Source organism: Dendrobates tinctorius, unplaced genomic scaffold, assembly GCF_039654945.1.
Source record: "Dendrobates tinctorius isolate UK_male_01 unplaced genomic scaffold, ASM3965494v1 ptg000035l, whole genome shotgun sequence".
Classification (NCBI taxonomy): Eukaryota; Metazoa; Chordata; class Amphibia; order Anura; family Dendrobatidae; genus Dendrobates; species Dendrobates tinctorius.
Window position 1 is genome coordinate 26,933,406 of NW_027361703.1, and position 27,376 is coordinate 26,960,781.

At 42.6% G+C, this 27,376-nt stretch overlaps 1 protein-coding gene across 2 annotated transcripts in view; it reads right to left on the reverse strand.

The window, feature by feature from the left end:
* The window catches only part of CTTNBP2 (cortactin binding protein 2), a 218,321-nt gene that overhangs the window by 65,842 nt on the left and 125,103 nt on the right, over nucleotides 1-27,376 (reverse strand). For both annotated transcript variants that reach the window (XM_073573356.1, XM_073573355.1), the window contains exons 8-12: nucleotides 25,026-25,265; nucleotides 10,197-10,314; nucleotides 8,024-8,296; nucleotides 5,565-5,660; nucleotides 2,308-2,387 (exon numbers count right to left, since the gene is read on the reverse strand). In XM_073573356.1, the coding sequence (XP_073429457.1) occupies nucleotides 2,308-2,387; nucleotides 5,565-5,660; nucleotides 8,024-8,296; nucleotides 10,197-10,314; nucleotides 25,026-25,265 (807 nt within the window). The remainder of the gene's footprint in view (nucleotides 1-2,307; nucleotides 2,388-5,564; nucleotides 5,661-8,023; nucleotides 8,297-10,196; nucleotides 10,315-25,025; nucleotides 25,266-27,376) is intronic.

A 27,376-nucleotide genomic window follows, 5' to 3' on the forward strand; every position in this document is an offset into this window, starting at 1 on the left:
TTTCTTCTAGCACTTAACACTTACCAATGTGATCACTGAGAGCAGATTGCGCTTATTGCCGGTTTCTTTATACTTCTATGCTGATGTATTTAGCTCTACGAGATCCATTCACACAGTAAATACATATCGGAAAAATGTGACATTCTGTGGAATCTCTAGGAGAAGGCTTAGACAAAGCCATGGGTTTCTGGCATGGATTTGCAGTTTCAATTGCTGCCAGTCCACATACGTATACTGTGTATGTACAGTGGGGGAAAAAAGGTATTTAGTCAGCCACCAATTGTGCAAGTTCTCCCAGGAGAGAGGCCTGTAATGGACATCATAGGTAGACCACAACTATGAGAGTCAAAATGAGAAAACAAATCCAGAAAATCACCTTGTCTGATTTGGCAAGATTTATTTTTCAAATTATGGTGGAAAATAAGTATTTTGTTGCCTAAAAACATGCAAGATTTCTGGCTTTCACAGACCTGTAACTTCTTTTTTAAGAGGCTCCTCTATCTGCCACTCATTACCTGTAGTAATGGCACCTGTTTGAACTTGTTATCAGTATAAAAGACATGTGTCCACAACCTCAGTCACACTCCAAACTCCACTATGGTGAAGACCAAAGAGCTGTCGAAGTACATCAGAAAAAAAAATTGTAGCCCTGCACCAGGCTGGGAAGACTGAATCTGCAATTGGCAAGCAGCTTGGTGTGATAAAATCAACTGTGGGAGCAATAATAAGAAAATGGAAGACATACAAGACCACTGATAATCTGCCTTGATATGGGGCTCCAAGCAAGATCTCACCCCGTGGGGGTCAAACTTTTTCACAAGAACGGTGAACAAAAATCCCAGAATCACACGGAGGGACCTAGTGAATGACCAGCATAGAGCGGCGACCACCGAACAAAGGCTACCATCAATAACACACTGCCACCAGGGATTCCAGGTCCTGCAGTTCCAGCATCTGGATTATCCAGAAGAGTATTGGGAGAATGTCATATGGTCTGATGAAACCAAAGTAGAACTGTTTGGTAGAAACAAAACTTGTTGTGTTTGGAGGAGAAAGAATACCGAGTTGCATCCAAAGAACACCATATCTACTGTGAAGCATGGGGGTGGCAACATCATGCTTTGGGCCTCTTTCTCTGCAAAGGGACCAGGATGACTGATCCGTGTACATGAAAAAATGAATGGGGCCGTGAATTGTGAGATTTTGAGTGCAAACCTCCTTCCATCCGCAAGGGCATTGAAGATGAAACGTGGATGAGTCTTTCAGCATGATAATGATCCCAAGCACACCATCAGGGCAACGAAGGAGTGGCTTCGTATGAAGGATATGAACGTCCTGGAGTGGCCTAGCCAGTCTTCAGATCTCATCCCCATAGAAAACCTTCGGAGGGATTTGAAAGTCCGTGTTGCCCAGCAACAGGCTCAAAACATTACTGTTCTAGAGGAGATCTGCATGGAGGAATGGGCCAACATACCACCAACAGTGGGTGCCAACCTTGTGAAGACTTACAGATAACGTTTGACCTCTGTCATTGCCAACAAAGGATATATAACAAAATATTGAGATGAACTTTTGTTAATGACCAAATACTTATTTTCCACCATAATTTGAAAAATAAATCTTGTCAAATCAGACAGGGTGATTTTCTGGATTTGTTTTCTCATTTTGACTCTCATAGCTGTGGTCTACCTATGATGTCAATAACAGGCCTCTCTCAACTTTTTAAGTGGGAGAACTTGCACAATTGGTGACTGACTAAATACTTTTTTCCCACACTGTATATGTGTATGTAGAAGAGCTGTGTGTGTCTATATATGCATATGTAGCAGAAATGTGTTTGTGTATATGTGCATGTAGTAGAGCTGTGTATGTACATGGACATATGTATGTAGCAGCAAAGCTGTGTGTGTATAATATATTTTTCCTATTAATTAAAACTTCCCTGGTGGTGTAAAGTGGAGAGGTCATTATCACAAATTTTAATGTACTAGGGTAGAATAGAAAAGTAATAATTCTATTGTTAGTATCTCTTTGCAGTGTGTTTTTCCTATTTCCTGCTATCTTAACCTGGGGTGTATCTTATTGTAGGTGCATGGTATAGTCTGAAAAATACAAGATATATAAAATGTCTCTGCACATCATCTGCTTGTGGAGCCTCAATATGGACAGCCCTTAGCCCAATAGGTTTTCATGACCAATGAATGTCCCAGTGAAGCAGACAAATAAGGTAATGCTGGCACATGATAAAATGGCCATAATTGTCAAATCAGTGCGATACTATGTGCAACTTCCAATATTAAAACCTACCAAACGGAGGAAATTTTGTAGTGTCTGGAGTGGGATCATTGATGCATAAGCCACACTATTAAGACATCCAACTTTTGGACCTGGGATGACAAAAATGACATATTAAATACTATTGCAATTAAATATAAAATACAAAAAATAATTACATAGCAGCCAGCAGAAAGCAGTTTTATTTAAATGGTCAAATTACTGCTGACCAATCAGATCATGTTCCATAAAATGAGAGGTCCATCATGTTGAGCCTTTCACCACCAATTATACCTTCTCTATCACTAGATTATTTATAACCCTACAATGTAATTTGTTATGAGAAAAGCGTTCATCTTTTGTAAGGTCCTTGAAAGAAATTAATCATGTGCCTCTATAATGTCCACAAATGAATTTACATGTAAATGAGATCGCCTTTGAGGACTAGTTTTACTAAGCTGAGCAAGTCCAACTTTCCTAACCTTATTATAAGACAGCCCTTTCATCCCATGTAATAAGCCTGCCTTTGAACTGACTAGCATTCCTATATCATTTTTTAAATGTGGAGCCCAAAACTGGATCCCAGTTTATAAGTTTACACATACAGAACCAGAAACTGATTTTTTTTTGTCTTAAAAAGATGAATACTGTAAAGGATTCTGCATGTAGACCTACTCTGAAGTGCATCAGATCTGGACACTATTACTTATCTTTTCTCTAGCACACACACATTTTACAGCAGCATGCAGAGAATGTATTTACTCCCACTAGTCCATGCCCCCAAGGGTGCTAACTAATCTCCCTATCTCAGGCATCCAGAAACCTGTACCTGCTAGAAGGTAAATTGACCTATCAATTCATGGTTATAGAAGGCAATTAGTGATCGAGCATACAAATAAAGAAGAGCTGCTACAGAGGGGATTTGTCTAGGCAACAAGCCATATGGAGTACCTCCATACTCTACTCAAATCATCAAGGCTACTCATTTGGATGATAATGAACTGAATTTAATGTACTATCAATGATTAAATGATCAGCTGGCAAAATAAACATTTCATTTGCTTCCCATCTCATAACTTTGATTCCTTATCTAAAAAAATCAAGTGTACTGTGTTCCTGTGTGCAAAGAAAAACAATTGACATGCTACTAACCCAGATTTTAACTAGGACCTGTCCTGAATAAACTAAGCATTCAACTGTATGATAATAACCTCCAGATTTTGTGTTACTGATGCGATGACTTTACAGAGTTTAATATTGTTGCCAGAGAAAAAATCCACTTTCTGGGTAATCATCAACTCTGAAGGAGGATTTGGCTTCGAAGGACAAAACTCAACAGAATTTTCACAGGGTTTTGCTGGATACCTTTACAGGGGTTGTCCCACGAACAAAAGTTGATTTTAATCAATAGATCTTCGAATAATAATAATAATAATAATAATAATAATAATAATAATAATAATAATAAGTTCCACAATTGGATGTGTTTAATTAAAATGTCCCTGTGCTGAGATAATCTTATAAATGTGCCCCTGCTGTGTACTGTGTAATGTCTGTGTCTGACCATACAGGGACATGGTCTGACCATACCACAGCTGCTGGGCAGGGGAGGAAGCAAAGGAGAGTATACTGAATTTTTATCCCTGATGGGGCACTTTTTTCCCTGTTGCAAAATTGAGCGGCACGTCGGAAGCCCAACTGCTGCTCCATTCATTCTCTAGATCAGTGTTCCCCAACTCCAGTCCTCAAGAGCCACCAACGGTCATTGTTTTCAGAATTTACTTAGTATGGCCCAGGAGATAATTGCAGTACCTGCAGAGGCAATAATTCCATCACCTGGGCAATACTAATGAAGTCCTGAAAACATGACCTGTTGGTGGCTCTTGAGGACTGGAGTTGGGGAACACTGCACTATAGGGCTGCTGGAAAAAGCTGAGTGCAGCGCTCAGCAGCCCCATGTTGAATTAGGCCGGTTTCACACTAGCGCATTTTCAACGCGCGCACGGCCGGGGGTAGCTCCGCCCCCGATCCGGCTCTCTGCCCGGCGTGCCCGCCCCTTCCTTGTAGCGCCGCCTCCTAGCGGACAGCGGCGCCTGCGATCGGCGCACCCTATCTTTAGCATAGGGTGCGCCGATCGTGCGCAGGCCGTGCGCTAGTTGCGCTTTGACCTGCGCTGCGCACTTTTGACGGTGCGCCGTGCGCGCCAAAATCCGAAAAGTTTGATTTTGGCGCGCACGGCGCACCGTCAAAAGTGCGCAGCGCAGGTCAAAGCGCAACTAGCGCACGGCCTGCGCACGATCGGCGCACCCTATGCTAAAGATAGGGTGCGCCGATCGCAGGCGCCGCTGTCCGCTAGGAGGCGGCGCTACAAGGAAGGGGCGGGCACGCCGGGCAGAGAGCCGGATCGGGGGCGGAGCTACCCCCGGCCGTGCGCGCGTTGAAAATGCGCTAGTGTGAAACCGGCCTAAGTGAAAAAAAATGCCCCATTCTGCTGATTTGTGCACACCCAGTGATCAGACCCCATCGGTCAATAAGTTGTCAAATATACTATGGAAAAGTGATATGTTTTCACCAGACAACCCTTTTAAGACAGAAAGCAGATAGAAAAAAATATGAGAACGAAAAGGACCCCTTATTTGTACAGATCAACTGGTGTAGAAAGTCATAAAATAGAGTGATTATGAAGTTTAATAAAAAGATATAAAATTGTCATATTAATGGGGGACAGCATGGGACATTATTATAACTATCATTCTGAAACTGGGGCATAGACTCATTGTAATTAGTACAGATTTCCTATTGATTTTTTATTTTGCTGATATTTAGTATCTCTGAAAGCTTTCACTTTGTAGTAAATGCATGCTAGCATGTTTTGTCTCATGGGAATATCGGCATCTCAGCTGAATTATTTCTCGGAGCTTCACTCTGAAGCCCTGACATAAGAATTGCTCCTGGGCACAATTTCTCTCACGCAGCACTATTTCACCTGTACAGCTTGCAGAGAACCGCATCTCCATATTTATATGCCGCGGCACTGCTCCAACGGGCAGATGTCTCAGCAATACAGATGAGCAAGATATCGACTGATCATCAGATCCTTCTTCTGGCCCAAAGTTACTCTGTGTGCAGCTGAAGTCACAGCCTGAATTTGGAGTGTTAGCGCTGTGTGACTAATGGCATACATTACTGGGGTGGGAGTACAATGAAATATAACAGAAATGAGTCCGTGTTCTGAGCATTACCTGCACTTATAATGCATCTATAACAAAGGACTAATAACGCCCCCTTACCTGGCATGAACACTGTTACTTGATCCACCCTGCTCATTCGGAGAAATTCCCATGGTGACTGAAGGAAAATTTGACCAACAGACCAGGTAGAATTTCCTGAAAGCAAAATGCAATAAACAGTCCATATTTTTTGGAACAAATTTGTTACAACTAGAGCAAGCTGAAAACTATGAAATTCTTTTATCAGCAAAAAATAAAAAAATAAATAACCTTAATTACCCCCTTCCTCTCCACTGCTGCCCTAGTCTTTGCCGACATGGCACCACAGTGATCACTTCAGCCAATCATTGGACTCAGTAGTCTTGTGCCTTCTATAATCGGCATGACCGCTGAGCCCAGTAATTGGCGGCAAAGGAGTGGCTGACTACTATTATTTTTACGCAGAGCAAGCCTGTGCACTGAATACATGTATTTACTCATTTTTGCAAGTTGGCTTGGATGGCTGTAACTAATTATTAAACAGTCTTTCCTACATTATTAAAAAATGTATATCTTAATATATGCTGCTTGTAATCTACATCCCCTTTGATGCCCAAGAGGCAATGTAACAACATAAGCTGTACGGAACTCGTGTTTATTTTCACACCTATACACCACTGTGTAGACAGAAGTCTATGTCAGCAATATGCTGCTCAGATCAGACATGGCTGTGTCACCAGGCTCTATCCGAGAAGAAGTGGTCCGCTTGACCTCTGGACAAGAATTATATAAATGTAAACTACAATCTCCACTTATAGAACTGAAATAAATGACATGTTTCCATTTTTTATATGGACTTCGCTCACCTTTAATAATCTAGGAGCAAACAACGTGTAAATAGCATGTTTGTACATCTAAATTAAATACAAAAGCTAGAATTGTAGACTATGAGCCCTAGCGGGCAGGGTCCTCTATCCTACTGCACCAGTCGGACATTTGTACTGTTCTTGATTGTACTTGCTTTTTTATTACGTATACCTTTTCACACGTACAGCGCCATGGAATAAATGGCGCAAAAATAATAATATAAGACTTTGCTCGTCACTAACGGGAGTAGATTTCTTACACTGGCGCATGGCAGCTGTAATATCAGCCAATTCCATAAAAGGCGCATGCCTCTTGAAGGGGTTGTTTCACCTTATTAAATACGTATCATTGCAAAATGCTTGTATAAATAAGCAAGGCTGCAATTTAAAGGGAATCTGTCACCCCTTTTTTGAGATATCATATCATTCGTGTGTCACATAAGGATTCTCTTAGTACTTTTGCTTCCCCCTGACCCCGCACCTTTCATGCATAAATACCTTTTTTATATCGGTTCAGATGTATGTAAACTGCCACAGTCTGGTCCGATGGGCGGGGCTTATTAAACAGCTCCCCCCTCCCTGTCTTGCTCTACACAAGAAGAAATGCATAGAGCAAGAAAGGGAGGGGGGAGCAGGTGAATAAGCCCCGCCCAGCGGACCGGACAGCGACAGTTTACGTACATCTGAACGGATATAAAAAAGGTATTTATGCATGAAAGGGGTGTGGTCAGGGGGAAACAAGAGTACTAAGAGAATCCTTATGTGACACACAATTGAATGATATCATTATATGATATCTCAAAAAAGGGGTGACAGATTCCCTTTAAGCCTTACTAAAAATCCTCTCCATTCTAAAGGTACTGTCACACTTAGCGATGTACCAGCGATCCCGACCAGCGATATGACGCAGTCAGGATCGCTGGTACATCGCTAAGTGGTCGCTAGTGAGCTGCCACACAGGCAGATCTCACCAGCGACATCGCAGGGGTCGGGGGTCGCTACTTACCTGTCAGACGAGACGATCCTGACGTCCTCCCGCCCGCGTCCACGCGTCACTCGTCGTCACAGCAGGAAGCTGACGACGAGAAACGGTCCAGGACGTTCTCGATAACCAGCGGGGGAGCGGTCGGAAGTATCAGACATAGTGATATCGCTAGCAATATCGCTATAACGTCACAAAAAACAGTGACATTATAGCGATATTGCTAGCGATATCGCTTAGTGTGACAGGCCCTTAACTGAGGGATTAACTCTATAGTTTACTGTTCAGTCCTGAAGTTGCCAGCAACCTCTTCAATCAACGAGAGGTGGAAGTGGCTGGTTACCTAGGGAAAGAGCATGTGCATGCAAGCTCCTTGTGAAACAGAGTATATATATATATATATATATATATATATATATATATATATATATATATATATATATATATAACACACACACACACATGCACACACATACTGTATGATATCATATAATATATAAATGCATATCATTTTTTAATGTTTTACCAATGAGGCTGAAACTATCACAACTTTAGTGTGTCCGTTCCAGCTCTAATTGATTATAGTAATGCATCATATCCATTATAGACATTGATTAAAAAGATACACACTTAAGCACAAAACAATGGAACTACATCTATGAAGGCCATGTATCTTACAAGAATCTCCGTACCTAGCTTGAATGACAGGTCCGTGATTGCCCCAAGCCCAAGGTTGGATTCTGCAGAGTTATTAAATGTCATGGCTTCTTGACTTTCCCATCCATCAGACATAACAACACTTAAATGGTTCAATACAGCCTGAGTTACAGCCGCTGAAAAATCATCCCATGTTGTTTGTCGGAGAACACGCAGATAGCAGATGCCTTCACTTTCAAAATCACTTGGGTTGTCGCTTATGTGAATATCATCATCCAGGAAAATCTTAACAGGGATCCGGAGTCCATCTGCAAATACATTTACATCCATTGCAGTCATTATGCTCTATATTCATGTCACTGGTGTGTGATAATTCAATGATTCCGAAACAAATCAATTTTATCTATTTGTAGATGTTCAGGTCAGCGATGACATGTTTTCTTTTTATAGGGCTACACTACATTATATTATATATGTGCCATGTTTCTTTCTCTGCCATCAGCACAATGCCAAGCAAGCCTTAACATGAGCAGATGTACAAAATGAAGCTGTTTGGTTGCTATGGAACAAATGCCTAACAACTATAGTATTTTCAAATGGGTTACGAGGTTGGCTTGGAAAAGTGACAAATGTGGCACGATTTAAAGGTAACCTCTCATCAGAAAGTGACTTATTCAGGATTTTATGTTATAGACATATATTTTAATTTTAGCAATTTTGTTTATAACAATCTTTATTAAAAAAAAAAAAAACAAAATAAAATAAACCTTGCAATTTTCACTCTGGCCACTGGGGCAATTCTAGACTCATCCTTAGTTTTTTTTTCAGGAAATCCACATGTACATTAGCAGCAATACACTGACTTAGAGCCTATCTTTTGTAGTGAAATACGTGTTGTGTGCCCTGTCGTGCATCATTTTGGGTGTAGACAGCATCTGAATATCCGTCTCCAGTAGGTGTACATGCACGAAAATGATGCAAGACAGAGCACACATTCGCTCTGCTGGCACTATTATAGTTTATGGCCCCAATGGTGTCTACGCTGAATCCAGTTTTGCAGGGGGTTCGAATATAAGCCCCAACGGGGCCACCAAACAGGTGCCTGAACACAGTGTGAAAGCATCCTTAAGATCAATGGAAGTCCTGAAATTAGTATTGCTTCACCAATCAGTAAGTGCACTCTGCGAAACCACAGATATAGCACACAAATGTCTGACTATAAGGTAGTACTGAATATTATACACTACTGTGTGTGAGGCAATGACCGGCGTCATAGGCGAGGGTCGCTGTCTCCCAGGATGTGCACAGAAGCGTGTTGAGGTTGCAGGAGTGCATTGCAGTCACAGGCTTAGCTGTGATTGCATTGCTAAATAAAAGTGTTAGTCTTGGGCAAGCTATTTGTCCAGAGCAGATTTAGGAGGGCTTTTATTTTTTAAACGGACTACAGGATGGTAGTGGGGCGGTCCGTTACATTCCCTTCTGCGTTTTTCACGTGGTTTACGGCCACAGGTTCCTTGCAAAAACCCCTGCAGCAAAGGGTGCGGTGTGTGTCAGTTTGGTTTTACAAACATGCAGAGCAGAAGGCTCTGCAAAGCCCCACCTGTTTGAAGCAACACAGCCAAGCGGAGCCAAAAGGCCTGGCACCCCTCAGCGTACACGGCGGTGCAGTCGCCCATGGGAACTGGTCTCGGTCACAGACTAGCTTTGCTTCCTGGCTGCAATCCAGAGGATACGGTGTGCGGTTTACTTTCTGTGAGTTTGGACTTTAAACAAGTTTTGCTTTAAACTTTTTCCTGGGTCACTGCCTCATCACCACACAATGTGGACAGTAAAAAAAGAACTCCAAAAAGTATAATATAGGAGATATCTTTATTTGGTAACTATTTATCATACCAATATAATAAATGTAATGACGTCTGCACAACTTTAAAAATCTGAACTAATATGGGCAGATGCAGAAGATGCTATTATGTCAAATATTACAGCCCTGATTACATAGTATTAGAATTCTAAAAGAAGAAGCTATTATATTGCTTAGATTTCCTCTGAAATTGCTTCTTCTGAAGATGAATAGATGGAACATGATAATCTTTCTTCCTAGACTATAATAGGATTATGTGATAAGTCTTTCCGACTATGTGCGATCTATGCAGCTTAAATGTTGAGCCACCAGAATACCACGATAAATAAAGAATAAAGTTCACTCACTAAGATTCTCCAGGAGCTGTTTGCAGTCATCTGTTGCCACATCGTGCACTGTCCGGTTACACTTATCTTTCTTATCGGGCTCCAGACCAGAGTGACTGCATAGGATTTCCAAGCAATCCTGGACAGAACAGATTAGGTTGTGGTGGATTAGGGAGAAAATATCTGTTCCAGATCAGCTCATCAATACATTACACAAGTTCTATTGCAGTTTTAAATGTACAGTAGTTACCAATGGTGGAAAACACCAGTGTGGTAGTCAAAAAAGCCCTGAGAAACACCTATTCAACCCTTTTGTTTTGTTGCCACTGAGACCTTTCCTGCCTGTACAGCAGCTCTCCTTAGTCACCTTCTGACTGCCAATGAATGCTATTTTGAAAAGGAAGTTGGAGGGTCCTCCTAATATTTGTCATAACGGGCTTTGCGTAAAACTAATATTTGGGTCAGTATTTTGTAACAATATTTATGGATTAAACCAGGAGTGTTTTAAAGTGAACCGGTCATCAGGATTTTTATCCCACCAGGATTGTATCCCACCCTGCTCCACTTGCAACTCATTAGCATATTATTCAATGCTCATATGTATATAGACAACTATAAAGTCATATTTTATATATAAAGAATAAAAAGGTAGATTGGTTATGGTCTGACTGATAGCACCCCCACTGATAACCAGAACTGAAGGTCCCTAATCATCAGTCTGAATAGAGGACTGGTCAAGCATGTGCTCTATAGTTTCACTGTTTATGAACCTGATGAAGATAGTCAAGTGCAGTGCTCTGCTATCTCCAGCAGTTCCAAGGATGCGGAATGGCAAGTGTAACTGTATCCAATGACTGCCAATAAATGATACACTTTAACGTTTTAATATACTGCAGTCTTCCCTTTTCCACCATAATCATTTCATTTCCAATAGCTGAATGTGTGTTAGACTGTGTGCACACGCTGCGGATTCACCTGCGGATTTTTCCGCACGGATTTTGCAAAATCCGCAGGTAAATCCGCAGGTCAAAAGACCTGCGGTTTATCTGTGGATTATAGCCTGCGGTTTTCCCCTGTGGTTTGACACCTCTACAATGGAGAAGGTGTGAAACCGCTGCGGATTCCGCACAAAGAAGTGACGTGCTGTGGTTTTGAAACCACAGCAAATCTGCGCGGAAAAATCTGCACTGTGGTTTTTGTTTTTCATACGTTATAATGGTACTGTACACCGCAGCAGAAACTGCTGCAGATCCGCAGGGCCAAATCTGCTGCAGATCCGCAGCAGAATCCGCAGCATGTGCACACACCCTTAAAGGGAATGGGCCATCAGAAAATGTCTTTTTTTTTTTTTTTTTTTTTAGATTAGGGTTTTAAGCCAAATATATACATTTTTTAAAAAACTGACAATGTTTTCCATATCTGTAAATAAAATATATTAGAAATCTTGCAATTTTCACTGTTGCCACTGGGACTATATTAGACAACTTTCTGTTTTGGGAAATTCACATGTACATTGGCAAGAAAAGACTGATTCAGACCCTATCTTTTGTTACTGAAAAGGGAGGTGGAGGAAGATCAGCTGTGACTATTGTGAATAGAGGATCCTGCATTATTTGCTGTATATAGATGTTAATGTCATTGCATTTATGCCACTGGTGATATGAGCCGGCTAAAAATTCTTCCTAAAAGGACAGGAAATAACTCTAAAAAAAACCCCAGTGGCCATTATTAAAATAGTAAGATTATTTATTTTTGTTATTTTTTTTCCATATTAACGATTGTGATATGAAAAATTCCTAAAAAAAAAGTTAAAAAACCCCTAACAATTAAAGCACAAAAACCTGATTTAAACTAAAAGTAATTTTCTGATGACTGTCGCTTTAATAGTCAAATGCTGGGAAACTGCTTTACCTCTACTCTTAACCATTAAAAACAAACCATAAACAATCATGCATTTAGCTGCTAAAATAAAATGCTATTTAGTAAAGCGAAGGAGAATTCAAGATCTCTGAAGAATACACCACAGAGGGAGCCAATGACTAGCTGCATTCATTTATTGCCTTTGGCCAGAAAACAAAATCTCTCCAGCAAAAGAAATCTATTATTCATACATGAACAGTGCTGAGGCAGATCATAAATAAAAAATCCTTAACAAGCTATCATTCATGCCCAAGATTCCTATTTAAAGGGGCAATTAAAAATAAAAACTAAAGATAAATTTTTCTATTTCACACAACACTAACCCTTATGCCCTTAACCCTTATGCCCTTAACCCTTATGCCCATTTAAAGGGCTCGATTCGCCCATGTATTAAATATTACATGTGCCTGCTTGACTAATCAGCTACATTCATTATCCCTTAAATCTAGGCAACATATCAGTTCTCTAAAACAATTTATAAGGCGACAAAGATTTTAATTATTGATTTTTATTTTAGAGTGCAAGCAGCTGTACAAGCATTTCTGTGTTACTCCATTCAAAGCCAAGAGTAGCTGAAATTACAAAAGTAAATGGAATTACAGCGCGGGTAAGGAGAAGTTCCCTAAAATGTACTTTGGGAATTTATACTATGATTAGAGTTGTGCTAATTTGTTCAAATAAGGCCTCTTTCACACTTCCGTTTTTGACCATCAGTCAAAATCCGCCAGGTTTTGAAAAAAACGGATCCGCCATTTTTTTATGCGGATCCGTTTTTTTCCCCATTGAGTTGCATTACTGGCGGATCTTGACGGATGGCCATCCGTTGGATCCGTTTTTTTGAGGATCCGCCAAATTTTTTTCGTCCGCCGGCATGCCTGGACGGACCATGCGACGTTTTTTTTGTTGTTGGATCCGCATTTTCAATTGCGCATGCCAGGAGAAAGGAAGTCAGGGAGAAAATTAACCCTGAAATCCTTTCTGGCGGACGAAAAAAATTCACTCTCTTTTTTTCCCGGCCAGCGGTTCCTTTAAAATTCTTAATTCTGCGGATCCGTCACAAAACGGATCCTGTGGCATCCATTCACATCAGTTACAAATGGATCCGCTTTTCCACCTTTTTGGCGGATTTTAACTGACACAAAAAACTGAAGTGTGAAAGAGGCCTAAGCTGCAGAGGGAACTCTGATACCTGCATCACGCCGGTTGAACAGCTGATCGGCTCCGCTGCTCCATGTGACGCGGCTGTGTCACAGTCACGGCACATGCATGGAGAGCCTGTCTGTTGGGCTCTCCAGAAATGTGTCGTGAATGTCACACAGCTGCGGCGACACATGCCGCTGCGGCGCCGATCAGCTGATCAGCCAGCGAGATCCAGGAAGCTGGGTTCCCTCTGCAGCTTATTCGGCAAGCACTATAACTTTCCCAATAAGAGGGATCCCGAAAAAACTCACTCAGTTCTAACTATGATATCATCTGTTATGCTCGACTGTTGGGTTATCGCCAGCTAAAAGAAAATATCTAATAGAAATACATGGGTAACTAACAAAGAAACCACTAATGGCATGTACAGCTCTGGCAAAAATTAAGAGACCACTGCAAAATTTTCAGATTGTCCGATTTTTCTCTTTATACAGTGCTGTGCAAATTAAATGGGACAAAGCATATTTTTAAAGGAAAATCGTAACTTGGTTACCAGTCAGTGATTCAAACCAGTTTTAACTGCTTTGAACAGGTGTGAGTGCCTGTTCAAAGCAGTTAAAACTGGTTTGAATCACTGACTGGTAACCAACTTACGGTTTTACTTAAAAAATGCTTTGTCCCAATTAATTTGCACTGCACTGTAGGTATATTTTTTGAGTAAAATGTAAATTGCTTTTTTATTCTATAAACTACTGACAACATGTCTCTGAATTTCAAAGCACTAAATTTTGTATTTATTTTCAGAAAAAGAGAAATGGTCAAAATAACAAAATTAAATGCAGTGCTTGCAGACCTCAAATAATGCTAAGAAAACAAGTTCATTATCATTTAGAAACAACAATACTAATGTTTTAACTCAGGAAGAGTTCAGAAATCAATATTTTGTGGAATAACCATGATCTTTAATCACAGCTTTCATGCGTCTTGGCATGCTTTCCACCAGTCTTTCATACTGCTTTTGGGTGGCCTTATGCCACTCCTGGTATAAAAATGTAAGCAGTTCTTCATTGTTTGATGGCTTGTGACTATCCATCTTCATCTTGATTACATTCCAGAGGTTTTCAGTGGGGTTCAGGTGTGGAGATTGGGTTGGCCATGACAGGGATTTGATATGGTGGTCCTTCACCCACACATTGATTAACCTAGCTGTGTGGAATGGCACATTGTCCTGCTGGAAAAGCCAGTCCTCAGAGTTGGGGAAAATTGCCTGGGCAGAAGGAATCAACTGTCTTTCCAGGATAACCTTGTATGTGGCTTGATTCATACGTCCTTCGCAAAAGATTAACCTGCCCAATTTCAGCCTTGCTAAAGAATCCCAAGATCATCACCGATCCTCCACCATATTTCACAGTGGGTCCAAGACACTGTGGTGGCTTGTATGCCTCTCCAGGTCTCCCTCTAACCATTAGACGACCAGGTATTGGGCAAAGCTAAAAATTAGACTCATCAGAGATTACCTTACTCCAATCCTCTATGGTCCAATCCTTATGGTCTTTGGCAAACTTCAGCCTGGCTCTCCTTTGCTTCTCATTGATGAAAGGCTTTTTTCTACCTTTACATGACTTGAGCCCTGCCTCTAGGAGCCTGTTACAAACTGTTCTTTCCGTGCACTTCACCCCAGCTGCCATTTGCCATTCCTTTTGTAGGTCATTTGATGTCATCCTGTGGTTGCTGAGTGACATTCGTCCCGGTCAGTGAAGAGTCGTTTTCGCCCTCTGCCTGTCTGTAGCTTTGTTGTTCCCAATATCTGCTGCTTGACATTGTTGTAATGAACTACCGTCTAAGAAATTTTAAGGATGCAGGCAACATGACGCTCACTGTATGCCTCTGCTAGTAAAGCCAGATTTGAGCCCTTCTTTTCCTCACTCAAGACTTTCTTTTCAACTCCTTTGGCAGGGTTAAAAGTTATTCTTTCAATCCTATTACTTTTGGAATATTACTAGCACTTGTTTTGCCATCCAGCTTATCCTATTGCAAGAGGATTGTGAACACTACAGCAGGGTTTTTTATACTTTCCTTCGTTAAATAAGATTTGGTTAAGGTGACCAACTAATCAGAAGCACATTAAGTAGAATGAGGTGTACTCTGGTTGGAAGTCAATTGACACTGGAATGGAATGGCTGTCAGATATGCAGAGAAGCGGATTTTTATAAAACTGTGCAGAAGTCTCTTAATTTTTACCAGAGCTGTATATGGCTGGCACAACCAGTGCGGTAAACGCTCTGGCCAAGCATGAATAGTATTCAAACAAATAGCAGGTGGTGCTCTCCTGTGACTTCACAGCTTCTCTTCCATGCAGCTTGGCTCCATCTCAGGGCAGTTTCACATGTCCAGATAATTCCGGTACCGGAGCTATCCCTGTCCGTGTGCATACATATGCCATCCGTGTGCTATCCGTATGTCCGTGTGTACCATCCGTGTGCTGTCCGCGTTTTTGAAAAATTATTTTCAATGTTAAGCCTTTGACTTTTAAAAACGCACACGGATCACACACGGACAGCATAGTCACACGGTCCGTGAAAACACGCTGACATCTGCATAGACACATTCATTCGAATGTGTCTACGTGTGTCAGTGTCTCCGGTACGTGAGAAAACTGTCACTACACGTACCGGAGACACTGACGTGTGAAACTGCCCTCAGAGCGAAAGAAAGGTCTGTGAAACAAGCTGGAAGCAGCTGGATGCCGATAGAAATATCATTTACTACTTTCCTTACAATCAGAAATAGCACTGGGTATTTTATTTACCCATAATATTATCTGTTCATCATCACTGCATTGTTAGCATTCTATATTGTACTTTGCTACTAATTTCTGTTTGTTAGAATAGTTCATTTTCGCGGTTTGCTTTTTTCCTCGACTCCTTCCAAGAGCCATAACTTTTTTTGTTTGTCTGTTGCGACAGATCTAGTAGTAGTTGTGAATCTTACCAATCACTTTGCCCTATAAAGAACTTTTAAAAACAAGAAAAAAAATTCAAGTGGGGTGAAATAAAAAAAATGCAATACCTCAATGCTTTTTTTGGGTGGTTTGTTTTCAAGGCATTCATCATGAAATAAAAATGAGGCGCTAGAATGATTTTCTAAATCTGAGGGATTCCAGTTGACATACTTTTTTTTTTTAGATTTGTCTGCGTTCCAAAAATGTAGGGTTTTGTAAAATAATAAAAAAAATGACTTGTGAAGCTATTCTTTCAGAAGCATAATTTTGTAATTTTTCTGTCAATGGTGTTGTATGATTCGTGTTTTTTTGGGGAGCTAGCTAATTTTAGTGGTAAAATTTGAGGGCATATAAGACATACTTAGTTAATCACTGCTTTTATGCGATTCACAAGGGCAACTCAGTTGTTAGACAGCAGGGATCGGAGCTAGCACCAGTCACCGTGGTTAGAGGCAGGTGTCAGCAGTATAACACAGCTCCTGAGCCTGCTCTATATATGTGCACCTAACATGTGCATGTATGGCGGATGTCGGGAAGGGGCTAAGGAACACTTAAACTGGAAATTATTAATAGAGATGAGTGAGCGTGCCCGGATAAGGTGCTATACAAGCATGCTCGAGTGCTAAGAGCGTGCCTTCTGCGTGCTCTAATACTGTGTTTGAATCCCTGCTCCTGCATTTCTCACAGCTGTTCGAAAGCTGCAACACCTGCCTGTTTGTTAGGCAGTCCCTGCATGTGTTTCAGCTGTCGAACAGCCGCGAGACATGCAGGAGCGGGGATTCAAACACAGTATTAGAGCACGCAGAAGGCACTCTCTTAGCACTCGAGCATGCTTGGATAACACCTTACCCAAGCACGCTTGATCTTCACTAATATTAATTAACATAAATAGGAAACATAGGGGTCTTGTTTGTCAGTCTGCATCTTTTTGATACACAGTAAAAATTAAGGGCTGATCCAGGTAAAGCCCAATAAGAAAAATACAGGGTAGAAAATTCCCTCCCAAGTAGTATTGTAAAGTAAAGCATGGCGAAATATGCAGGTCGAGAGTCGGTAAATGTGCATTCCAATTATTAAATCTTATGTTATAAATCCAATTTCTTTTTTTAATTGTTTTTTCATCACCAAACATTTCACATGGAAATCTTATGTTTTCTTGTCCTGAATGAGAATATTGGGTACTAAAATGCTACTTTTCAATAGTAAATCTGTACTGTTTTCCTTACCTAAGGTATGTACCTTAAAAAACTTGTTTTGGCCTGACTAAACAGGCTATTAAATGACCCCCAATCAGCCTGAGTGTAGAAGATGAGAGGTCATTTAACGGGCGAAAACTTTTTGTGTAAATGCATCCTGATCCTTCTAGCAAAGCCATTTCCTCTCAATATCTTCCTGGATAAGATGACAGGGGGGATGTTGTTTGAAGCCTTTTTCATGCAAATCCAAATGAAAGACACACACAAATTTGAACAAACTGTGAATTCTGTGAATAATTTGCTTGCATTAAAAGGAAGACTCCAGAAAAGCTTTGAAACAATGAAGCGCTTCACTTTGGGAGGTGCCATGCACAATGATCACTCAGGACTGTGATTTAACTGCTCCCACTGAGATAAAACTACAGAGAACTGTACTGTGAGAACAAAGGAGAAGCAGACAGCTAAAGACAGTGCTAAAGAAGTCATTATTATTTTAATGATCTACATAGAAACTACTTTTTTTTGCTTAGTCCTTAAACATACTGACTCCAGTCACAACTATGGTTCTATAGATTTTTAAGTGTCTGGTACTATGTATTTAGAAGAATAAAAAAAGATTGCTTCTCTAAATTTATCCAACTGACACTGGAAAATAAAAGTCTTAGGCTACTTTCACACTTCAGGTTTTCGGCGTCAGGCGCGATCCGGCGTCATGCCGGAACGCCGGATCCGGCAAATGTTTAGTAAAACCGGATGTGACGGATCCGGTTTTCTGCCGGATCCGTCTTTTTCTTGACAGACAAAACCGGATCCGTCTCATCCGGTCCATCCGTTTTTCTATCCGTTTTTCGACGGATTACGCCGGATCCGGTTTTTAAAATTGACCCTTGTGGCCTTCCGAACGGGATTGGCTACTGGAAAACTATATATAGCATGTTCCTACAGCCCTTCTTTGACAGGTTGTAGAGGAGAAAGTGCAGGTTGGAGAGAAGAGCAAGTTACTGGCGAAGATGGATGTTGTCATTGGAAATATTTTGAAGAATTTGGCGGATTTTATAGCGGAGGCGAATCGTTTGAGGGTGATTGTTCTGGAGGAGAGAGCGAGACAGGAGCGCATCAGGCATCGTAGACGACGTTTGTGGATCCACCCCATCACAGCCAAGAGAATGACGCGTGGGGTCTATTCTACACTCTGCATGGACCTTCGACGAAACCCGGATACATTTTTTGGATATGTTAGGATGAAAATGGAGAATTTTGATTACTTGGTGGAGCGCATTACACACCTCATAAGAAAAGCGGACACCTATTGCCGCTTCTCTGTTTCACCCACAGAGCGTCTGATGGTGACTTTAAGGTAAGCCACATTTATTGGATGTGATCGCATCAGAGCACCCTTTCACTGCAATCTTGTTGGTGGTAGTTTGTATCTCCAAGTGTTATAGCTCAGTTTTGGTATGTAATGCTGTGATTTAAAACTAATTTATTGTTTTTTAATTCCCCACAGATTTCTTGCAACTGGAGAATCCCTTTCGTCACTGCATTTCCAGTACAGACTCGGGATTTCCACCATATCTGGAATAGTGAAGTACACATGCCGTGCACTGTGGGACTCCTTAGCTGAAGAGTTTTTACCAGAGCCCACAACAGAGAGGTGGATTGAAATTGCTGACAAGTTTCAACAGATATGTCAGTTTCCCAACTGCTTGGGCGCTGTGGACGGGAAACATATCCGCATTGTAAAGCCAGCTGGATCGGGATCGGAATATTTCAATTACAAGAAATATTTTTCAATTGTCCTCATGGCCATCGCTGACGCGGAATACAAATTTATTGCGGTTGATATTGGGGCCTATGGCCGCTCCAATGACTCTCAAGTTTTCAAACTGTCTGCCATGGGGCGTAAACTGTATGGAAACACCTTCCAGTTCCCACCACCTAGACCGCTGCCGCAAACATCTGGTCCACCTATGCCATTTGTCTGTGTAGGGGATGAAGCCTTCCAGCTGTCAGAACACCTTTTGAAACCGTACTCTAGCAGAGGATTGACAAGACCAAAACGCATTTTTAATTACCGCCTCACAAGAGCAAGAAGAATGGTTGAATGTACCTTTGGTATTCTGACAGCCAAATGGCGGGTCCTATTGACTGCGATCAACCTCAAGACAGAAACTGTGGACGAGGTGATCAAAGCGTGCGTGGTACTCCACAATTTTGTTATCTGCAAGGAACCCATTTCCCTTGAGGACACCTCTGAAGAAACCACCTTGCAAGATTACCATGACATTACCACTAGAAGTTCTGTGACGGTTTCAGTAATGAGGGACAATTTTGCACTATACTTTATGTCACCTCAAGGCAGAGTACACTGGCAGGATGACAGAGTGTGAAAGATTTGTGCCCAACCAAACTTGTGTACCTTCTGTACCAACAGTATATACCTTTGCCAACCAAAGTTGGCTATCTTGTCATGGTCTCTATTTTTAGCTTTAGGCCACAGGTGTGTACCTGGTTGTGTTTTATGCAAAGTATTTCACCTTTTAACAAAAGTTGTTTACATTGTTATGAAATCACCAACAATAAACACAACTTTTTAGGTGAAATACTTTGCTTCAAACACAACCAGGAACACAACTGTGGCAAAAAGCTAAAATTTACCCACAGTTATATACCTAGTTTTGAATACCATTTCACCTTTTAAATACCCTGTATTTAACCTTTTTCGCCGCAGAAAGAAATGACAGACAACCAGTGTAAAATAATTTAACTTTTATTGAAAAATGTTTTTTTTAGTAAACTTTTTTAAAATTTTAATAAACTTGTTTAATAAAGCTTTGAAACCATAAAACTGGTCATTTTTATTTAAATACACACATTATAAATCTGTGTAGTGTGTGGTGGAAATACTGCTGTAGGGGCTGCGGGACACTTCGACACTGGGAGTGTGGAGAGAGGACTGGGATCGTGGTGGGGAAGGAACAGTTAGAGGTGAAGGTGTGGAAAAAACTACAGAATGGGTGGACATGTGGGAAGCAGAAGAGGTGGTGGGTGGTGGAGTGGAGGGTTGGGCAGGGACTGTAGGAGCAGATGATGTTGATGGCAAGTTGTATGGGGAAGGAGTTTGGTACGGGGCAGGTTGCTGGAAGTGGGGAGATGTCTGGTACGGGGCAGGTTGCTGGAAGTGGGGAGATGTCTGGTACGGGGCAGGTTGCTGGAAGTGGGGAGATGTCTGGTACTGGGGAGGTTGCTGGTACTGGGGAGTTTGCAGGTACTGGGGAGGTTGCTGGTACTGGGGAGGTTGCTGGTACTGGGGAGGTTGCTGGTACTGGGGAGGTTGCTGGTACTGGGGAGGTTGCTGGTGCTGGGGAGGTTGCTGGTGCTGGGGAGGTGGATGGTGCTGGGGAGGTGGATGGTGCTGGGGAGGTGGATGGTGCTGGGGAGGTGGATGGTGCTGGGGAGGTGGATGGTGCTGGGGAGGTGGATGGTGCTGGGGAGGTGGATGGTGCTGGGGAGGTGGATGGTGCTGGGGAGGTGGATGGTATGTAATAGGAGGGGGAGGATGGAAAGTGGCTGGAGGGGGTGTAGATGTAATAGGAGGGGGAGGATGGAAAGTGGCTGGAGGGGGTGTAGATGTAATAGGAGGGGGAGGATGGAAAGTGGCTGGAGGGGGTGCAGGTGGAGGAACTACTGTGGTGGGAGGAGGAGGTTGGGAGGTAACTTGCTGGAGAGCAGCGTGGCATGAATGCATTACATGCATCTGCTGGGCAGGAGAGAGCGTTTCCATGCGCTCCACAACAGACCTGAAAAAGGTGTGGTTTGGCGAAGATCTTGCTTCTGAATGCATGGTTTGCAGAAGTGTCTTCACCTCCAGAATGCTGGAGTTGATCTGCTGATAGCCTGCGGAGATTTGCTCTGACAAGACTTTTAGACAGTTCTGGAAAGATGCATTCAGATGCAAGAACTCTGGCGCATAAGTCTTTTCCTGACCCCTCTGCCGCTGCCGCCCAGTACCCGCAGGTGTACTAGAGGTGGCAGGGGCAGAAGGGTGGGATAAAGGGAAAGCGATCTCCTCACCAGCAGCTTCATGTAATGTAGGCGGCCACGATGCTCCTGTGCTGGTGGATGGGACAGATGGGTCGAATGTGTGGGAAGGCTGGGAAGGTGCAGATGTACCGGGGCGGTCGAAGTGTCCCACGGTGCCGGTCTCCTCAGGGATCGCCTCAGAAGGGTCCAATCGTGCCGGCTCCCGAGTGCTGCTCACCGTGCTGTGGAATAAAGAGAAAAAAAAACAATTAAAATAGTGACATGGTATGGCCCTGGCTGAAAAAAAAAAGTTACATCTAAACATTTTTTTGTCACATGTGGTGTGTAATATTTACCTTCTGGTGAGCATTGTCTCCCGGAGGAACGACAGGGCTCGTGCGTACTTGTACTTGCTCCTGCGTCCTCCAGATCCACTCGGGGCCCGCATCTCTTTATTGAACTCCTTCTTGAAACGATCCCTCACAGACCGCCACCGCTTCACAATTCTCTCCCCTGAAACGAGAAAGGACAAAGTGGTTAGTATACAACATCAGTGTTTCCCAAACTCCAGTCCTCATGGTCCCCAGGGGTCATGTTTTCAGGATTTCCAAAGTAAATAGAAATCCTGAACACATGATCCGTGGGGACCACGAGGACTGGAGTTCGGGAAACACTGGTTTAAATCAAGCAACCGGTACTGTATATACTTACGCTCTTTAATCTGGGCCCGAGCTTCGAGGTCCTCCCAGCGGTCCACAAGGAGCGAACAGATTTCCTCCCAGAGTCGTCGGGTAACGATCAGGTCAGCGTGGCGTCGGTCAGCCATATTCCAGAGCGGCTCCCTTTCTCTGACGAGATCGATGAGGCGGTCCACATCAATCCCTCCATCCTCACCGTCAGAGTCGGGAGCACGCTGTGAAGGCTGTTAAAGAAAAAGACAAAAATAACATAATTAGCCACCACAAAAGAAATGAAATAAAAAGTGCAATAAAAACAAAGCAAAAATATTTATACTTACACGCTGGTGAACGCCGCGTTGCTGTCGCCGACGACCCTGGGAGGCACTGCGAGGACCTCTTGGCCGAGCACCAGATTGGGAAGACTAGAGAAGAAAACAAAAAATGTTATGTCTTTGGATGTAGGCATTTGTTTGCTGTGTGTGGTCTGCAGAACATTGTTTTCTATGTGTTGTGTGTAGTGTGATGTTGTGTTTCTGCGTTTGATGCAAAAAACTTACCAATTGTGAGCCCACTCCAAGTGTCTGTCCACCCCTTCCTTCTTCTGGGAGCTCCTCTTCATCTTGTGATTCCTGTTTTGAAATAACAGGCAATGAATACACATATATTACAGAGATGATGGATTTTGGAAATAAAAACTTACCGTCAAACGCTGACGATGCGAGGGAGGGCTCCCAGAAGATGTGCTGTCTTCCTCATGGCCAGACTCCATGGCTGTGGGTGGTGTTTCTGCTGCTGCCATTGCTGCTGCTGCTGCTGCATCTATTGGGCGGCTGTTGAATAAAGAGAAACAAAGGGCCAATGAATATCTTGATATTCCATAGCCCTAGTTTGGAATGGGGGATTTGATAATTACCGTCTCTCATCTGCTGCTGGACTCCCCTCCCGCTGTTCAGCATGCTGCTCCATTTGGGGTGGTGCTGATGGTGCTGCTGCAGATGTCTGCTGCCTTCTCCTGCTCCTGGTTCTTGGCTTGGGTGGCATGTTGGGTGTGGCTGAGGGTCCCATTGTCTTGCTTTTATATATGTCCTGTGGGCAGAGCTACTGAGCATGCTCAGACCAAAGAAACCGGATCCGGCCGGCGGATCCGGCTGTTGCCGGATCCGGCGCATTGCGGCGCTCATAGGCTTTCATTGTATGAAAAAGCCGGACACGCCGGATCCGGCGTGTCCGCCTTTTTCGACGGATACAAAAAACGTTACAGTCAACGTTTTTTCCAGACGCCGGATCGCGTCACATTGCCGGATCCGGCGAAAATCGGATGAAACGCATGGCCATCCGGCTCGATTCGGCTCTAATGCAAGTCAATGGGGGGGAAACCGGATCCGGCATTGCATTTCGACGGATCCGGTTTTAGTCAAAAGCGCCGGATCGCGCCTGAAGCAGAAAACCTGATGTGTGAAAGAGGCCTTAGGCTGTGCGCCCACGTTGCGTTTTTTTAGCGTTTCCGCCGCAGCCGCGTAAACGCTTAAAAAACGCATCATCATGCAATCCTATGAGATTCCACAGTTGCTGTGTCAATGCTGCGGATTTTACCGCTGCGGAATCGAATAGCGGTAAAATCCGCAGCATGTCCATTATTTCCGCCGCCATAGGATTTCTTTGAAACGCTCACTTTACGCATGTGGCTATGCCCACCATGCGTAAAGTGAGCGCTTCATGTGCGGATGGTACCGAGGATCTGGAGGAGAGGAGACTCTCCTCCATGCCCTGGGTACCATATCCCTGTAAAAAATAGAATTAAAACAAAAAATAGGGATATACTCACCTTCTGTCGGTCCCCGGAGCCCTCCCGGTCGTCATTGTCGCTGGCGGCATCTTTCTTTCCCAGGGATGCATTGCGCAAATTACCTCTGATGACGTAGTGGTCATAGGCAGCATCAATAGTAAAAAGTTGGTCACACTTGTCAAGCACTATGCTTGACAAGTGTGACCAACCTGTCAATCACTTTTCCAAGCGATTTGAAGCATCGCTTGGAAAAGCACAAGCATTCTGCAAGCTAAAAACGCTTGCAAAACGCTTGTGTTTCCGGGAAAACGCATGCGAATTCCGCATGCGTTTTACACGCGGCAGGGAGTTGCGGAAATGTTGCGGACATTTCCACAGCATTTCTGCAACGTGGGCACATAGCCTTACTGCCGTCTACAATAACCTATCCCAATATGTAGTAGGTGTAATAATAATCTTAGCAAATGTCTCCAATTAGAAATGTAGTACAGTTTTTTTTATTCACCATGTCTCTTTCCTCATGTGCAGGCATTGCAGGACTAGGTATCCATGGTTACGACCACTAGTGACAGTTAACTAGTTGGTAGTGGTTGTAACTATGGATACCCACGGTACTGCAATGCCTGGGTATGGGGTAAGCAACATACCTTATCAGAAGTACTATACTACATCTCTAAATGGAGATATTTGCTATTATTATTATGCCTACTAAATATTATAGGATCTTGGAGATGGGAATACTCCTTTAAGGATGCAAAATCTCTTTTAATAGCAATAGGGCACATCTAAACATTAAATAGAAGCACACAGAAGAAACATGTTTGCTTATAAAGCATTGGAGATGGCACAATGACTTTTGTACTGACAATAGAGGCGACTACTACACTCCTATTGTAATAGCAGATCAAAGGTCACCTGCTGACATTTCTTACTTATGGCCTCTATATTCAGACCAGTCAAAGGACCTCTCTAATAATAGAGCTTATGCTGAATAATACATATAGGTGAAAGGATAGGTCACTGGAAGGTTAATAGTCACTCTTTTAAGACACCTTCTAGCCTTACATGTGCAAAACAAAAAAAGAAAACTTCTGAAGAGCTCACCTTAAATCCTTTGGATGCTGCAATATGCGCAGCTGTCCATCCCTCACTGTCTGCACTATTGATTAGTGTTGCAGAAATGACAGCTTCGAGATTACCATTGTCCTTGTTCTTTAAGTCATAAAGTCTCACATCAAACTCCTTATGGGAATCACAATGACTTCGACCTCCATAATACATGAGGAGCTTGAGACAATCTGTGTTCCCACAGTCCGCTGCAGCGTGAATTGGTGTCCAGCCACTCTAGAAAAGCAGAAAGCATTGCATTTATAAAAGCAAAAACTATTCAAAATCAATATAGACATCACTAGCGCTTAAATAATGATCATTAACACTCAGCAAACTACATTGCAAGGAAAATAATTCTAAGGCTAGTTTCACACTTGCTTTTTTTTGCAGCGCGTTTTTCCCGCAAAAAAACGCATTGAAAAAACGCATACAAAAGCATACAACTGCTGCGTTTTTTTCAAGCATTTTTATGAGCATGCATGAAAAAAACGCAGCGTTTTTATGCGTTTGTATGCGTTTTTAGTGCGTTTTTACCGCGTTTGCGTTTTTTTCCAACATTAGGTGGCCCCTCACACTAACCCAAACCATGACTTTACTAACCCTAACCCTGACCCTAACCCTAACCCTGACCCTAACCCTGACCCTAACCCTGACCCTGACCCTAACCCTTAACCAAATCATACTTAACCCTAACCCAAACCCTAAACCCTAACTAACCCTAACCCTGACCCTAACCCTAACCCTGACCCTAACCCTTAACCAAACCATACTTAACCCTAATCCTGACCCTAACCCTGACCCTAACCCTTAACAAAACCATACTTAACCCTAACCCTGACCCTAACCCTAACCCTAACCCTGACCCTAACCCTTAACCAAACCATACTTAACCCTAATCCTGACCCTAACCCTAACCCTAACCCAAACCCTAACTAACCCTAACCCTAACCCTGACCCTAACCCTTAACCAAACCATACTTAACCCTAATCCTGACCCTAACCCTGACCCTAACCCTTAACAAAACCATACTTAACCCTAACCCTGACCCTAACCCTAACCCTGACCCTAACCCTGACCCTAACCCTTAACCAAACCATACTTAACCCTAATCCTGACCCTAACCCTAACCCTTAACCAAACCATACTTAACCCTAATCCTGACCCTAACCCTGACCCTAACCCTTAACAAAACCATACTTAACCCTAACCCTGACCCTAACTCTAACCCTAACCCTAACCCTGACCCTAACCCTTAACCAAACCATACTTAACCCTAATCCTGACCCTAACCCTAACCCTTAACCAAACCATACTTAACCCTAACCCTGACCCAAACCCCAACCCTAACCCTGACCCTAACCGTAACCCTAAACCCCCTTAACTAACCCTAACTCTAACCCAAACCCCTAAATTCCATGGTTAAAAAAAAAAACGCATATGCAAAAAAACGCATACATGAGCATGCCAGTGCGCACATATGCGCATCCATAGGCTATAATGGCCATTTTTAGCGCAAAACGTGCGCATGCGCTTTTTTGCAGGGCCAAAAAATGCAACATGCTGCGTCTGGAAAATACAAACGCACACCCCAAAAAAACGCAGCTCATGAAAATCGCATACATGCGCTTACAAGCTCGCAGGTATGCGCACCCATGTTAAATATAGGGGAAAAAACGCATGCGCACATATGCGTTTTTTTCCAGCGCTAAAAAACGCAAATGTGAAACCAGCCTAAGAACAACTTTCACACGCAGATGAAAAATTATTTTTATGAATCTTGGGAAAAGTCATTTAGCCAGGGCTCATTTTTATATCCCGTTTTTTTTTTGTTTTTTTTTTATTAAAGGAACTGTACCAGGTTTGTAAGCTATTCCCTATCCTTTGGATAACTTCCCCAAACACTGAGGGTAAAACTGTTGAAAGAACACAGTTAGAATGGAGTGGCAAAGAAAACCTTTCATTCTTCTTTATTTACGCCATTTTTATCCCCTTGTACACGGGCCGAACCAGTCCTTCATAGACCACTGAATGGCTATATGCAAACTCCTCCAATGATCTAAAAGCACACACAATATTCTAACTATAGGGTTGTCTCAAAGACAAATCTTGTCTTTATATCCTAGTTATTCTTACTTTCAAGCAATCCTTCATAGACCTCATTAATAGAGATGTGAAAAAATACATCATATGAGCAGACCTTCGATTTCTATCCTACACACCGCAAAATTACACCCTAAGAGTACCGTTACACATAGCGACGCTCCAGCGATCCTGACAACGATACGACCTGGTAAGGATCGCTGGTACATCGCTACATGGTCGCTAGTAAGCTGTCAAACAGGCA